Below are 13,550 nucleotides of genomic sequence, written 5' to 3' on the forward strand. Positions count from 1 at the left end.
AGGAAAGTGCTTGTAAAAGTGTTTTTTAATTGTAATTTTCCTCATATTATTTAATAGTGTTGTCAGCATTTTAGTGAAAGTGTTTTTTATGGTGTTATGCAGGACGTAGAAATAAAAACAACCATATTTGAGGATATATACGCAGAAGGAAAACTATTTTCGGTTTTCCATGAAGAATATGAGCAAAACTATGATTTCATGCATTAAATAAGAAGGCTGTAAACACTGCTAATGAGCAAATACTTTTAAATGTATTATTTATTCATTTTTCCTGTGTTATTATCTATTCTTCCTGATAGTTTGAGGATCTCAGGACTCTACATTTCATTCATTTAGCCATTTTTATGGGGTCCCATACAAAGGTCAAAAAAAGGTTTAAAGGTAGGGAGAAGGAGGAGTGGAGGCAGCCTGGTTACTGTGTCACCTCTGAGATAAAAGGAAGGAAACCACATTTGGAGCCTCAAGTATTTGCTGCTGGTAAAAAAAAAGTGGTCCGTCATTTCAGTTAATCATGTCACGACAGCTTCGCACACTCAGGACAGACGGCGTGGATAAAAACATTTGGTAAGTGATAATGGCACAGGTGGACTTTTGACACCTGAGTTTATAGGATACATGTGACTGTTGCCATTTCTATCAGCCTGTTAATAAAGACTCCCTATAGTTAATATGAACTATTAAGTGTTTTTAAACCATTCAAAAGGGATCAACAGGTCTAAGAACAGCATTTTAGGTGTCTGTTGAAACAAGTGAGGTTTTATTACCCTGAGTTTAGTCTGTCAGGAAGGTGGACACTGATAGATCATGTTCCTCAGTTAAGATCAGTAGAAAACCCAACAATTATAACTATAGAGCTGCAACAATTAGAAAATAAAGAGCAGTAGAAAGTAATGAAGTGTATTTAACTTAATATTTAACTGACTAGCTTATACTTCTAATCAAACAGCATTGCAGTGTTTAACCAGCTGTTTTGTATCAACAGGGTTGAATTCACACAGCTGGCAGCAGACTATAAAGCAGTGAACCTCGGACAGGGATTTCCTGACTTCTCCCCTCCTAAATTTATCCAGGAGGCTTTTTGTGAAGCTGTGAGTGGAGGACCTTCAATGCACCAGTATACACGCCCTTTTGTAAGTGGAAATGTATTGTGTTTTGGTGAATGTGATTGGATAAAATGAAATATGCTTCTTATATCCTGCAGTTAACCCGTATTTAAAGTATGGTTTCTATCATTTTTCTGGTGGGACCATTTTTTCAATGTAATGTAAATGTTACCGACAGACATCTAATGTGTTTGTGTCATTTCTTTCCTCAGGGCCATCTCCCTCTTGTTAAAAGTCTGGCTAAATTCTTTGGTAGTGTTGTGGGACATGAGATTGATCCTCTTGAAGACGTCCTGGTCACAGTCGGAGCTTATCAGGCTCTGTTCTGTGCATTTCAAGCACTGGTTGGTGAAGGTGATGAGGTAAGAAAATCAAGTCAAGTCATGTTCATTTATTCATTAACAGTTTGAATCAATATGTGTGTGGTGTATACTCAATATTAGAAAATAGTTGAACCATCATATGTAATGGCAGAAGAAATTAAAATGTATATGTAAGATTTGGTTTACTCTTCAAATTCCAAATGGGTAAGAGAAATGTTTTCATTAGATTTAGATAACCAAATTATTTCCAAAGTTTACTACATGACAAAATTTACCCAAATGGTACCACAAACCTGTCAAAGTAAAAGTTAAAACATAAAGAAAACATTTTTTTTCTTCTTTCAGGTCATAATTATCGAGCCGTTCTTCGACTGCTACCAGCCGATGGTGAAGATGGCTGGAGGAACAGCAGTATATGTACCTCTAAGGCCAGTAAGTAGTTCATGCTTTATTTAAAATGTATTTTATGAAAGAGTCATAGAGCATCTTATAAAAAAGTAACCGTTTCACTGTTTATGTGGGCATAAATCTATCCTCCAACCTTTCTCTTCACTGACAGAGAGCTGAGGGCAACACCGTCCCATTTAGCAGAGACTGGGTTCTTTCTGCCGAGGAGTTGGCCAGTAAATTCACTCCACGCACAAAAGTCATCGTTATGAACACTCCCAACAACCCGTTAGGCAAGGTAAGGACCATTGACTTCAGCCTGCTAAGAGTAGATATTGTTGTATTAGTAGATTTCTGTGCACATGAAGCTGCTGTCCCCGAATATAATGTGTCATCACATATAAATACACATCACACATTGATGTCTGTTACAGGTTTACAAGACTGAAGAGCTCCAGATGATTGCAGATATGTGTATCAAACATGACTTGTTGTGCATCAGTGATGAGGTGTACGAGTGGCTGACGTACGACGGAGCCAAGCATGTAAAGATAGGTGAGATACTGAACAGACAGGGTTCAGCAAGATGGTCACAAAGTCATAAGAATATAATTATAAATATATAATTTGTTGTGTTTGTGTTATTGGCAGCCAGCCTGCCCGGCATGTGGGAACGAACCATCACTATCGGCAGCGCTGGAAAGACTTTTAGTGCTACTGGCTGGAAGGTAAAGCCCAGATGTTCTGATTCACATTATTCACATGACCTTATTATTTACATAACCAGGTAAAACGTCTCATTGAGATTAAAATATAGTTTTCAAGAGGTGCCTGGCCAATAAAGCAGCATTAACTTTTTTTTACAACAATAAATACAAACAACATAAACAGACAAATACAACTGTTACACACTAAAAAACAGCGAACACAATATCCAGTTAATATGAAATACAAGATTATGGACCAGTTAAGATGCTTAAACAGGCACATTTTTTGGTACAAATTGTAAAATGGAAGAGTAATCACACTAACCTATTTTCTTGAGCCTTTAAAATTGACTTAAATTCTCCAACCAGCTCTGACCATTTCATTTCTTGCGTAGCTCTGTTGTAACTTGAGTCACCAACATCTGTAGAATATCGTGAGAGCACAGGCTGTGTTGATTTTGGTTTGTACACATGTATGTACACAGATAAGGAGGAACCAATGCAAGGAGAGATCAACCATTGAGATAGTCTGTAATGATGTATATTCTTCTTCCAGGTTGGCTGGGCCATTAGCTCTGGAGATATCATCAAACTCCTGAAAGCCGTGCATCAGAGCTCTGTTTTTGATTGTGCCACTGCTGCTCAGGTACAAACATAACTGCTTGAACATCTTAGGGTATCGTTGTAGTTGCTCACACCCTAAGTCTTGAATCTTGACATCAAATTTATCTTTCTGCCTTTTGATGTTTTCATGAAGTCAATAGAATGAATCAAATTTACTTACAATATCTATATCATGATTATCATATCTTCTGCTTCATCTACATCTTTGGATGTCCTCTGTATCTCCCTTTGATCTTTTCATCCACCCGTCCTCATCAGGAGGCAGTCGCTCGTGGGTTTGAGAGAGAGTATGAACTGTTTGGGAGTCCAGAGAGCTACTTCCAGCAGCTGCCTGCAATGCTGCACCACAAGAGGAAGAAGCTGGCCTCGTGTCTTGAGAGTGTGGGTCTGCAGCCCATCATGCCAGAGGGAGGCTATTTTATGGTTGCGGACGTCTCCTCCATCAGTGAGTGTCATTAGTAAGGATCCAGTGGTATTATGTTGGCATGCAGGTGTCAAATGAAGTACTTCAAGTTTGTGTAAATGTTCACAATGTTGGTTTCATCATGAGCTGTATTTCCCTACTGGTAAAGGCATAACAGATAAGAGTTTTATTAGATTCATCAAAAATTTCTTTGCAGCTGTTATTCAAAGACTAGAAAAAAAACCACCCACCCATCATGTTTTCAAAAAATGTTTTCAGAAATCATATCTCAGTGTTTTAGAGGGGGGTAAATGCTACTGTTTCCCTGCCTGTTATATTACATTTAACACCACAAACAACTGGTCAGAACAAAGACATTAGCTGAAGTTTTAACACTTTCTGCTTATTAGTGTTTGTAGCTTCTCTATGACTAAATTTAACTTTTACTTTTTGACAGAAGTGGACTTCAATGACCAGAGCACTGAGGATGAACCCTACGACTTCAGATTTGTTAAATGGCTAATTAAAGAAAAGGTAAAAAAAGAAGAAAAAAGACTCCATCTAAAGCAATGATATAAGTATTATAGTGTCTTTTGAAGACGGAAGAAAACACAGTTGATGGGATCAGTGTCTGTTTTGTTGGGTTACATTTAAGTAAATATTAAGTAATATAGTAATGTATTTAGTATGACCTGTTTTTGATTTTTCTCAGCTTCAGTCTTATTTAGTTTTACTTTTTTCTCTGCAGGGTTTGGCAACAATCCCTGTGTCAGCTTTCTACAGTCCGGAGCACAGAAAGGACTTTGACAAATACATCCGATTCTGTTTTGTCAAGGTAAACAAAATTCAACATATTAAATTGAATTTGTAATTAATTGTTAAAGTATTTTCATTGAGTCCTTCAAATTCATACACTCTTTCACCCGATTTGTGTCTCCTAGGAGGACTCCACACTGGACGCAGCAGAAAACGTCTTGAGAAAGTGGAGGATCACAAAGTGAAATATCCCACGATGTGACACACACACACACACACACATATACACACACATATACACACACATATACACACACATATACACACACATATACACACACATATACACACACATATACACACACATATACACACACACACACACACACACACACACACACACACACACACACACACACACACACACACACACACACACACACTATGGTACTTTAGTTGCACAAGACTAAGCCTCCACTTTCATTTTTTCTCACACTGTACTTATGAAAACAAATTGTACATTTTTCTGTGTAATGATTTTAAGCAAAAACTGTAAATAAAACGTTTTATTATTCTATTTCTCATTAACAGCAGATATATTTGTGCTGAAAAGCAAAGAAAAATGTTAAATAAAGCTTTTTGTAAATCCACCATAGCTACTATTCTCTTTCTTGTAGCCTCATAAGTTTTTTACACATCCTGTGAATCAGCCTGTTGAAAGCCCCTGAAGAGTTTCAGTTAGTTTGTTTACCGTTGCCGAGTTGTTTATTCACATATGTTCTTTTTATTTACTTGTGCACCGAGCCGGCTGGTGAAGTATTGACAGCACAATCCTTCTTGTAGCTTCCAGCGTTTGTCTCATGTCTTGTGAAGGAATGTGAACGTTACAGTCTTTTGCTTTCCATGTGAACGTTGTGAAATTGTGTTGGTACATTAGTCATTTAGTCATTTAAATTTACAGTCAATAAGTTTCTCATTTGTGATTTATTTCAGAACAAAAAAAGGAAAAGGAATAGATTTCTCAGCATTTACTGATAAGAATAAATACAAAATGAAAAACACATTGTGTGCTCAAATTGGTTTGAATTCTTATTATCAGTATATATGTTTAGGGAGGAACAAGGTTGGTTGTCACATTCATTAGAACTAGGCCGCTAGAGGGCGCTGTTAAAAAGCGTAGCTACTGAAAGTTTCAGAATTTGGGTGAGATGTTACTTTTAAAGTAATTTCCAGAATAAACCACTTGACATTGAGATTAGGGGACGTCATTACCATTAAAAAGTATGATGGGAGAGCAATAATTTAGTTTTTATCTTAGCTACACTACATGTGTTTTTTAGCTTTGGTGGTAGCAAAAAATCCTAGTTACTTTTTTCTCTGCAGGGTTTGGCAACAATCCCTGTGTCGGCTTTCTACAGTCCGGAGCACAGAAAGGACTTTGACAAATACATCCGATTCTGTTTTGTCAAGGTAAACAAAATTCAACATATTAAATTGAATTTGTAATTAATTGTTAAAGTATTTTCATTGAGTCCTTCAAATTCATACACTCTTTCACCCGATTTGTGTCTCCTAGGAGGACTCCACACTGGACGCAGCAGAAAACGTCTTGAGAAAGTGGAGGATCACAAAGTGAATTAAAACTGCAAGCAGTGTCGAAGGGCCCTCGCACCCCCCAGTTTTCCCCCCAACTGTAACGCGCGCCGTACGTGCACGTTGGTGCGTGCGGCAGTGGCAGGGCTGTCAAAACTGGCATGTAGATGTCTTTGCTCCTGTGCCTTTAATTGAACATTGTGTGATGCGGTTAATGTCTCCACTAGATGGCAAACTAAGACCACAAATGAGTCTGGGTGACGTCTCAGCACAAAGGAATGTGGGTGAAGGGCCAAAAAATCATCAAGATTGAGCATTTTTGCCTGGATGGCCGACTTCCTGTTGGACTTATGATATGGGTCCAAGAGGCTTTTTTGTGCGTCTGGACATAATACATAGGCGTTGTCGATTTCATTTTTCTATGTCAATGTAGAAGGCGGGGCTTAAACTTTGAAATCTTCCAGGGGGCGCTGTGGAGTCATCTTCTCACTTAAAAATCCCAAACTTTGTCAGTAGTCAATCTGTGTGACTGTTGACGTATGTGTACACTTTGGTGAGTGTAGGAGTTTGGTAAAATGTACAAAATGGATAAAGGCATTAGGGGGCGCTATTGAGCTGTTGTGCCACGCCCAGGGGCAATTATGGTCTCAAATGAAAGTGCTCCTGAGTGTGAGCCTATGTGGGCAATTTGGTGATTCTGTGAAGACGGGAAAGTCGTCTAAACTATGTGGGAAAAACAGAAAATTGACGCAGGAAATGCACAATAACTCACTTCCTGTTAGAGTGAACATTTTGAAAAAGATAATTTGGGGGTTTACCCATGAGTGCTATGAGTCCTGTAAATTTCACTAAGATCAGACAAAGTTTGTGGTCACATGACCTGCTGTTAGGGGGCGCTATGGAGACCCCTTGTCATACCCACCCCCAATGATGTTGAAATTGAAACGGCGTCACCAAGTGTGACATTTCACGCGCTGCATGTATAAACATCCGACAATGTATGGAGGAGTTATAAGGAGTTGTTTGTTTATACAAACAAACGACTGCCACGCCCACCTGGTATAACATAGGTAAAATCTGTTGTCAAGTTTACATCATCAAGGTCTGAGGATGATACAGTTCGAATCTGAAGTCTCTGGAGTCAAAACTGTAGGAAGAGTTTTTTAAAGTACGAGGCCTGAAAATGGGGATAATGGCGGAAAAAATGCACCTGTGATCCAACAACTCCTGTTGGAGTTACGGTATGGGTCCAAGAGGCTTTTTTGTGCGTCTGGTCATGATATATATGAATCCTAAATTTCACTCATGTACGTGTATGTAGAAGGCGGGGCTTCAACTTTTAATGTTCTAGGGGGCGCTGTAGAGTCATCTTGGCACTGACAAGGTTGTGCTTATACCAAAAAATAATATTCGTGAGTCTTGACGAGTGTGTCCAATTTGGTGAGTTTTAGAGTTTGTCAGTACATACTAAGTGGGAAAAGGCATTAGGGGGCGCTACTGAGCTGTTGGGGCAAAATGTTGGGCAAATGTGGTATCAGATGAAAGAATTCATGATTTTAAACCTACGTGGCAGGTTTCATGATTCTGTGAACATCATAAAGTCCTCAAAACGGTGTTCGAAAAATGAAAATCGGTGCACGCCACGCAGCGTGGTCAACTTCCTGTTTGGTAAAAAAATTCCACAAAATGAATTTCCACATGATCCGATGAGAGCTGTGACATATAGAAATTTCAAGCCGATCCGAGAGGATTTGTGGTCACATGACCCGACGTGTGGGGGCGCTATAGAGCCCCCTTACCACGCTTGGGTAAATTAAATACATTTTCACCAGCTGTGACGTGTGCAGAATTTCATGAGTTTTCATGTATGTTCAGGCCACCAAAAATGCGCTTGAAGTGGCGGCATAAGAACGTGAACGAGCACTGTTACCAGTTGTAATGCCCAGAAGACCTGGAGAAAGGAGGCAAGGTGGAAAATGAGAAAAGCCTGTGGAAAGATATTACAGGATATATAAAATGGAAGACAACAAGAACGAAGAAATAAAATATTGTATGGTCTTTTGTAACTGAGGCTGGCAGGAACCCAGTGGAATTTAATGATTGCTACAATGTTTTATCTCTCCTAAATTGGATTTTCTACTAATTTGGAAAGCACATCATGCTGATTACCACCTTTGAAAGTTTTCTGTTTTCTGACTTTGCAAATGTTTTTGTAACCTTACATACCAGATGGTTGGTTACACAGAACCATCTAAAAAGTCGCCCATGGAAACTGTTTGAAAAGGTGCAGGCACTAAAAAATACTTGGCAGGTGAATTAACCATCTGTTTATCTCTGTGTTACCTTGAGGGGCAGCTGCATGCGTAACACTGATTTGATTGAACCACTGTTAGTTCGGACATAATTGTGTAACTTGAAGCCTGACAGGATGGATTTTCACGTGAGCTCATGTTGTGATATCGCAAATCCAGCTGCCTCATACAATATGTAAGGAATGTACAAGCTAAATTTAACTATTTAAACAATTAAGATGTATCTGTCAATATTTTTAACAAGCACCAATATCATTAAACATTTTTTCTTTAAAGATTTGTGACCAATATTGGTCCGCTGTGGGCCTTTTATACTTGTCAGTGCTCTCTCGTGGACAAATTAGGTGATGGCACTATTTTTTTTAAATTACCTAAAACATATCTTTGTCATTTCCTTACAGTTTCTTTTGCTACTTATCAGCCGACATATGTGCAGCGACAGATGTACATTATGTGAAATTATCTAATATCTGCTGATACTACCACTGAAGGTAGTTTAGCTCATCTTGTTTTAGCATAGTTTAGCTTAGCTTACCTCAGTGCTATACATTTTGTAATATTAGAGTACCGAAATGGGTCTACCAGTAGACTACGATTCCATGTCAATTTGTGGTACCTTTTAGTTTAGTCATTCCTGAGGTGTTATGGGTCTGAACTGGTTGTAGCAGTAGAGATTGAGCTCTCTGCGATCAGGGTCGCAGCTGAAGTGCAGGGCCTCATTCCCATAGACAGCGAAGCCAAGGACGCCCAGAAAGAACATCCGCACCGAGCCGAAGAACAAGGTGTGGAACTGGCCTATCACCGTAGGAGGCCTGAGCTGCAATACACACACACACACACACACACACACACACACACACACACACACACACACACACACACACACACACACACACACACACACACACACACACACACACACACACACACACACACACACACACACACACACACACAGTGAAAAATTAAACATTGCAACACACATGCACATCAATGTGTGCATGGAAACATGCACAGACACTCATATGTACACACACAGACACACATGATGAGTACAAAAAAGCAAAGAAATGCGACATATTAATGTGCATAGACACACAGGTAACACACACACACAAACACGCACACATACAGAGAGAGAGAGAGAGAGTCAGAGACAAAGAGAAAACACCTTTTGTCAGCCAGATAAATGCAGCTGCAACAGCTGAGGCCCTGAGCTCTGAGGGCTAAAATAAAACCCATTCAGAGGAGACATTTCCCATATCTTACACCAACACTGAGTCATATTTACGAAGGAAAAAAGCCTAAATGACACTCTCACAAAGAAGAGAGCCATTTATCTTACAAATATGTCACTCGGGTACATAAAGACGGAGGTAAAAGGAGATAGATTAAAAAGCTAGGAATGAAAAAACAGATCAATGTCTTTTCACTTTAAGCCTCGGGAGGGATAATTGTTCAACGCTCCTCCTCTGTAACTGTCAAATCTTGAAAGGTAAAATGTGTCAGCGAGGTGGGCCTGGATGAAAGTAACAATAAAGGCCTTTCTCATCTACTTACGCATCCTTCATAGAAGTTTTTGATGTAGTTTAAAGACATGGTTTGCCTGTCGATCTCCCTCGATTTTTAATTCCAGGGCAGCTCTGGGCCCTCATGGCCGGTTTGCTGCTGGCACCAGTTAAAGGCCAACAACAGTAGGGCTACAAAATCACTGACCTCTCTCCCTCCCTCTCTCTCTCTCTCTGTCCTGAAAGCCCATGTCAATGCATATTTTTTTGCCTTTTATCCCTCCATCAATTGACTCACTCAGTAGAAAAAGGACAACAGAGACAGAGGGGCCAACAATGGCCTGGGAGGGCATGTGGTCCCTGCATTATAATCCCTATAGAACTATGTCAGCAAAAAAACAACCTCCTGTCACACACAATGCAGAGAGAGAGAGAGATGGCAAACATGCAACAAAAATACAATGCACCTTAGGTAAAGAACCATGGGAGCTCAGCTGAACTTCATGTTTTTTTTAAAGAAATATCTTGAATATTTAGAGCAATATCTTGAAACATACTACTTCTTAGCTGAGTAAAATTTGGTTATTTTAATAAAAAAAAGGCGACTTACATATGATTAATAAGTTATATATGGTCATTTTATATGGTCATTTTAAGACTTTTTAAAAACGTATTCAAAGCTTTCTATGTATTTATTTTTTTTATTTTTTTCTAAATCACTATCAGAAAAATCCAAAAAGTCTAAAACAAGAGTGATGACAACACACACCCTGCACTGCAAAAAACCCGATCAAAACTTAAATCCCAAAAGCCAAAACTGGACAAAGTGAAATAAAATGGACGTCCACACACCAACCGTAATCCTGGCGGCGTGTTGTTCATTCCCCCCCTCTTTATTCCACTCAGAGATCCTAAACTCATGCCGGTTGCGGGACCTTGCGGGACAGAGACCAGAGTTAAGCCAGAGCGAATTAACTAGGCGCTTTTCCGGTCACAGCATTCAAAATAAACACAGGCTGCGCTTGGGAACAATAGCCAACACATGGAGAGGATGCTACAGAGAAATAATACCTTAACAAAAGAAACTGGAATCAAGTCTAAACTAATATCCTAAACACATAAATAGTAAAAGATAATTGCCTATACAGTGGGAAATAATAATAGTAATGTGTAGGAGCACACAACAGAACTAATATTTAGATTTTGGGTGTATTAAGCTGTGTAGAAATATATTAAAATGTGAGTATTACAGCAGATGTGGAGGGTGGACGTTTTACTCACTGAAAATAATAAATAAATGTGAAAAGATTGAAAAAGTGTTGAGGAAAATTAAATAATAAAACCAAAACATTGGTGGACAAATGATGACAAATGTGAATGTATAGATTTAAATAGACTTGTAATAATAAATACACATCCTCAAAATTATTGGTGTTTTAAAATATGTTTTGATGAATAAATAATCAGAGACAAAGTATTCATGAATATGTTTAAATCAGGTGTCTACTTGAAGATGGGGAGGGTTTGAGCTTTATGTGCGTTGAGAAGTATTCCACTACAATATCCCTGAACGCAGCATTGTATCAGATCTAATGTGTGATACATGGTAGAGCGTTTATATTGAAAGCCTGCTCATACAGCTTCCGGTGTTTCCCGTGCTAAAAATGTTTCACTTGGCACAACTTTGACAGCCAACTTCTGCTGGCTCGCATCGACATCACGCCCCGGAGCCGAGGACCAAACTCCGTGCGTAAAAGCGCACTGCGGCTGTCAGGAAGAGGTGATGTGGAGTCACAAACACAACATGGCTGACAGGTCTGATCAGGGGTCAGCTTATAACTGAGTGTTTTGGCGAAAAACGTGGAAAAAATTAACGCTCACATACTCTTCAGGGTCAAATTTGATCCTTTGTTTTTCACTTGAGAGCAGTTAAAAACATTATTTTGGCCTGAGATTTCATGACTTCTCCTAATTGCGACCCTGAATATATAAAAATGGAAAAGTATGGGATCAAACTAGGGGCCATAAAGATTTTGTACTTGTAGAAATAATGTGTGCATCTTTAAAAAAAGTTTTGTACCTGTAGAAATAATTTGTGTGTGATGATACCAGTCCGTTGCCTTGATTGGATGGTAGGTGGCATGGGTTGATTAGCAGGTCAATAAGCTAGGTGCTGATTGGTTGTTCACTCGGGCGTAAATACAGGGCCAAAAAGATTTTCGTTTTGTGTCTTGTAACTTCAGTGTTGTGTCTTTTAACTTCAATGTCGCACGTGGAAGGTAGGACATTTGATTGTCTGTCGAAGAAATGCTTGCACAGGCACAAATTATTTCTACAGGTACAAAACTTTTTTACAGACGCACAAATTATTTCTACAGGTAGCCTACACAATCGTTATGGCCCTAGTTTGATCCCATAGGAAAAGCAGCTGAGTGTTTGACCAATATTTATTAAAAACTAATTAATAATTAATAACTCCTTATGTTCCCCCTTATTGTGTAGAATTGGACCATCATATAGTCTGATAGTAAATTATGTTTCTCCTTGCCATGCCTTGCCTTGATTAGGTATTCATGGAAAATTTGTTGTGCATACATTTTATACTGAGACTAATTATGAAGAGATGCTGTGGAGAGTTTGAATATGATTATTATGTGAGGGCTAAACATTTTTTTTAAAAGACAGTATTTTGCAGGGAATCTGTAAGAAGACATGATTACACACACTAGAAAACTTGAGTTCATTGTAAGAACTTGTAGAGTTCAAGTGATAACTAAAAAGATGCTTTTCAAAAATGATATTTCTCATTACTGATTTTTCCTGTGCAACTCTAAAAACTAAACTCTGATCCTGAAAATCCTCTAAATGATTCATCATAGCCCAATAAACCATGAAGGAGAGTTGTGTTCACATTCAGCATTCTTATTTTAATCTCACAGGTGTTTCATGAACTCTGAAACAAGCTATCGATCCCAAATTAATAAACTATCATCAGTTAAAACATACAGAAGAAAAACAGCCCTCTTGGTTGTATCATGATCATGAAAAAAAAAAACACAAAAAAATACTGACTTCTTACAACTCCCACTTCTCAGTTATGTATCAGAACATTCCTGAATTTTTATGTGGCTTTTTGAAGCAAAATAACTTCCAAGTTGATCAAGTTTCAACTTATGTAATGCCATCCTTTTACATGGCCATCTGTGACAACACAGAAAGTACTGGGGTCCTATCTATAATTTAACATTATTGATATTTTGATGTATTGTTGACATGATAAGATGCACTTTAAAAATTAAGGCGGGGCTTCAACTTTTAATGTTCTAGGGGGCGCTGTAGAGTCATCTTGGCACTGAAAAGGTTGCAGTTATTGTATACTATACACTGTATAATAACAGCTAAAAAAAACTCTGGTGATAACATACAGTCACCGCGCACTTTATTTTCTACACACAACGCACATTTACTTTACACTAAAATCAACACTGCCAATCTGTTGTATATACTTTTGTACATTATATTTTATTTTATTTACTATTTACTATTGCTATTTTTCTATTTTATTATGTATAGTTTATTCTTTATATTGTGCTATTTTAGTATGTATAGTTTGTTTTTCTTATATTCATATTCTTTATATCCTTATACTATATGTTGTTATTGTCACTGTATAGTCAGTATGTGTCTGTGTAATGCTGCTGCTACACTGTAATTTCCCAGCTTGGGATCAATAAAGTATAGCTATCTATATCTATCTATCTATCTATCTACATAAAAAACGAAAGCTGCACAAAATATGCTAATGTTTGAATGGAGCTTATATGTATGTCGCTC

At 38.2% G+C, this 13,550-nt stretch overlaps 1 protein-coding gene and 1 long non-coding RNA gene across 3 annotated transcripts; one reads left to right on the forward strand and one right to left on the reverse strand.

Moving 5' to 3' along the window:
- The first annotated feature begins 131 nt into the window (after window positions 1–131).
- LOC133994844 (kynurenine--oxoglutarate transaminase 1-like) lies at window positions 132–6,612 on the forward strand. 2 transcript variants are annotated; one of them, XM_062434034.1, is made up of 12 exons: window positions 132–564; window positions 983–1,130; window positions 1,316–1,465; window positions 1,772–1,858; window positions 1,986–2,111; window positions 2,248–2,368; window positions 2,465–2,541; window positions 3,077–3,166; window positions 3,403–3,589; window positions 4,008–4,081; window positions 4,296–4,382; window positions 4,489–6,612. In XM_062434034.1, exons 1-12 carry the CDS (start codon window positions 512–514, stop codon window positions 4,546–4,548), a joined length of 1,260 nt encoding a protein of 419 aa, XP_062290018.1. In that variant the 5' UTR covers window positions 132–511; the 3' UTR covers window positions 4,549–6,612. The 2 variants fall into 2 exon arrangements, with proteins under 2 accessions (XP_062290018.1, XP_062290017.1); XM_062434033.1 differs by having other exon boundaries at window positions 136–564; window positions 4,005–4,081.
- LOC133994847 (uncharacterized) lies at window positions 3,572–10,604 on the reverse strand. Its single transcript, XR_009927134.1, has 3 exons — window positions 10,569–10,604; window positions 8,825–9,025; window positions 3,572–3,707 (listed from the first exon to the last, which is right to left on the reverse strand). It is a non-coding gene; the product is annotated as an uncharacterized LOC133994847 (long non-coding RNA).
- Window positions 10,605–13,550: the final 2,946 nt, after the last annotated feature.

Source organism: Scomber scombrus, chromosome 15, assembly GCF_963691925.1.
Source record: "Scomber scombrus chromosome 15, fScoSco1.1, whole genome shotgun sequence".
Taxonomy (NCBI): domain Eukaryota; kingdom Metazoa; phylum Chordata; class Actinopteri; order Scombriformes; family Scombridae; genus Scomber; species Scomber scombrus.

Bases quoted from the DNA above. Each gene is read 5' to 3' on its own strand.
- LOC133994844 (XM_062434033.1), top strand. From the start codon at position 512: ATGTCACGACAGCTTCGCACACTCAGGACAGACGGCGTGGATAAAAAC. The intron at 2,542-3,076 runs GTAAAGCCCAGA...TTCTTCTTCCAG, and splicing joins TTAGTGCTACTGGCTGGAAG to GTTGGCTGGGCCATTAGCTC. The intron at 3,167-3,402 runs GTACAAACATAA...CGTCCTCATCAG, and splicing joins ATTGTGCCACTGCTGCTCAG to GAGGCAGTCGCTCGTGGGTT.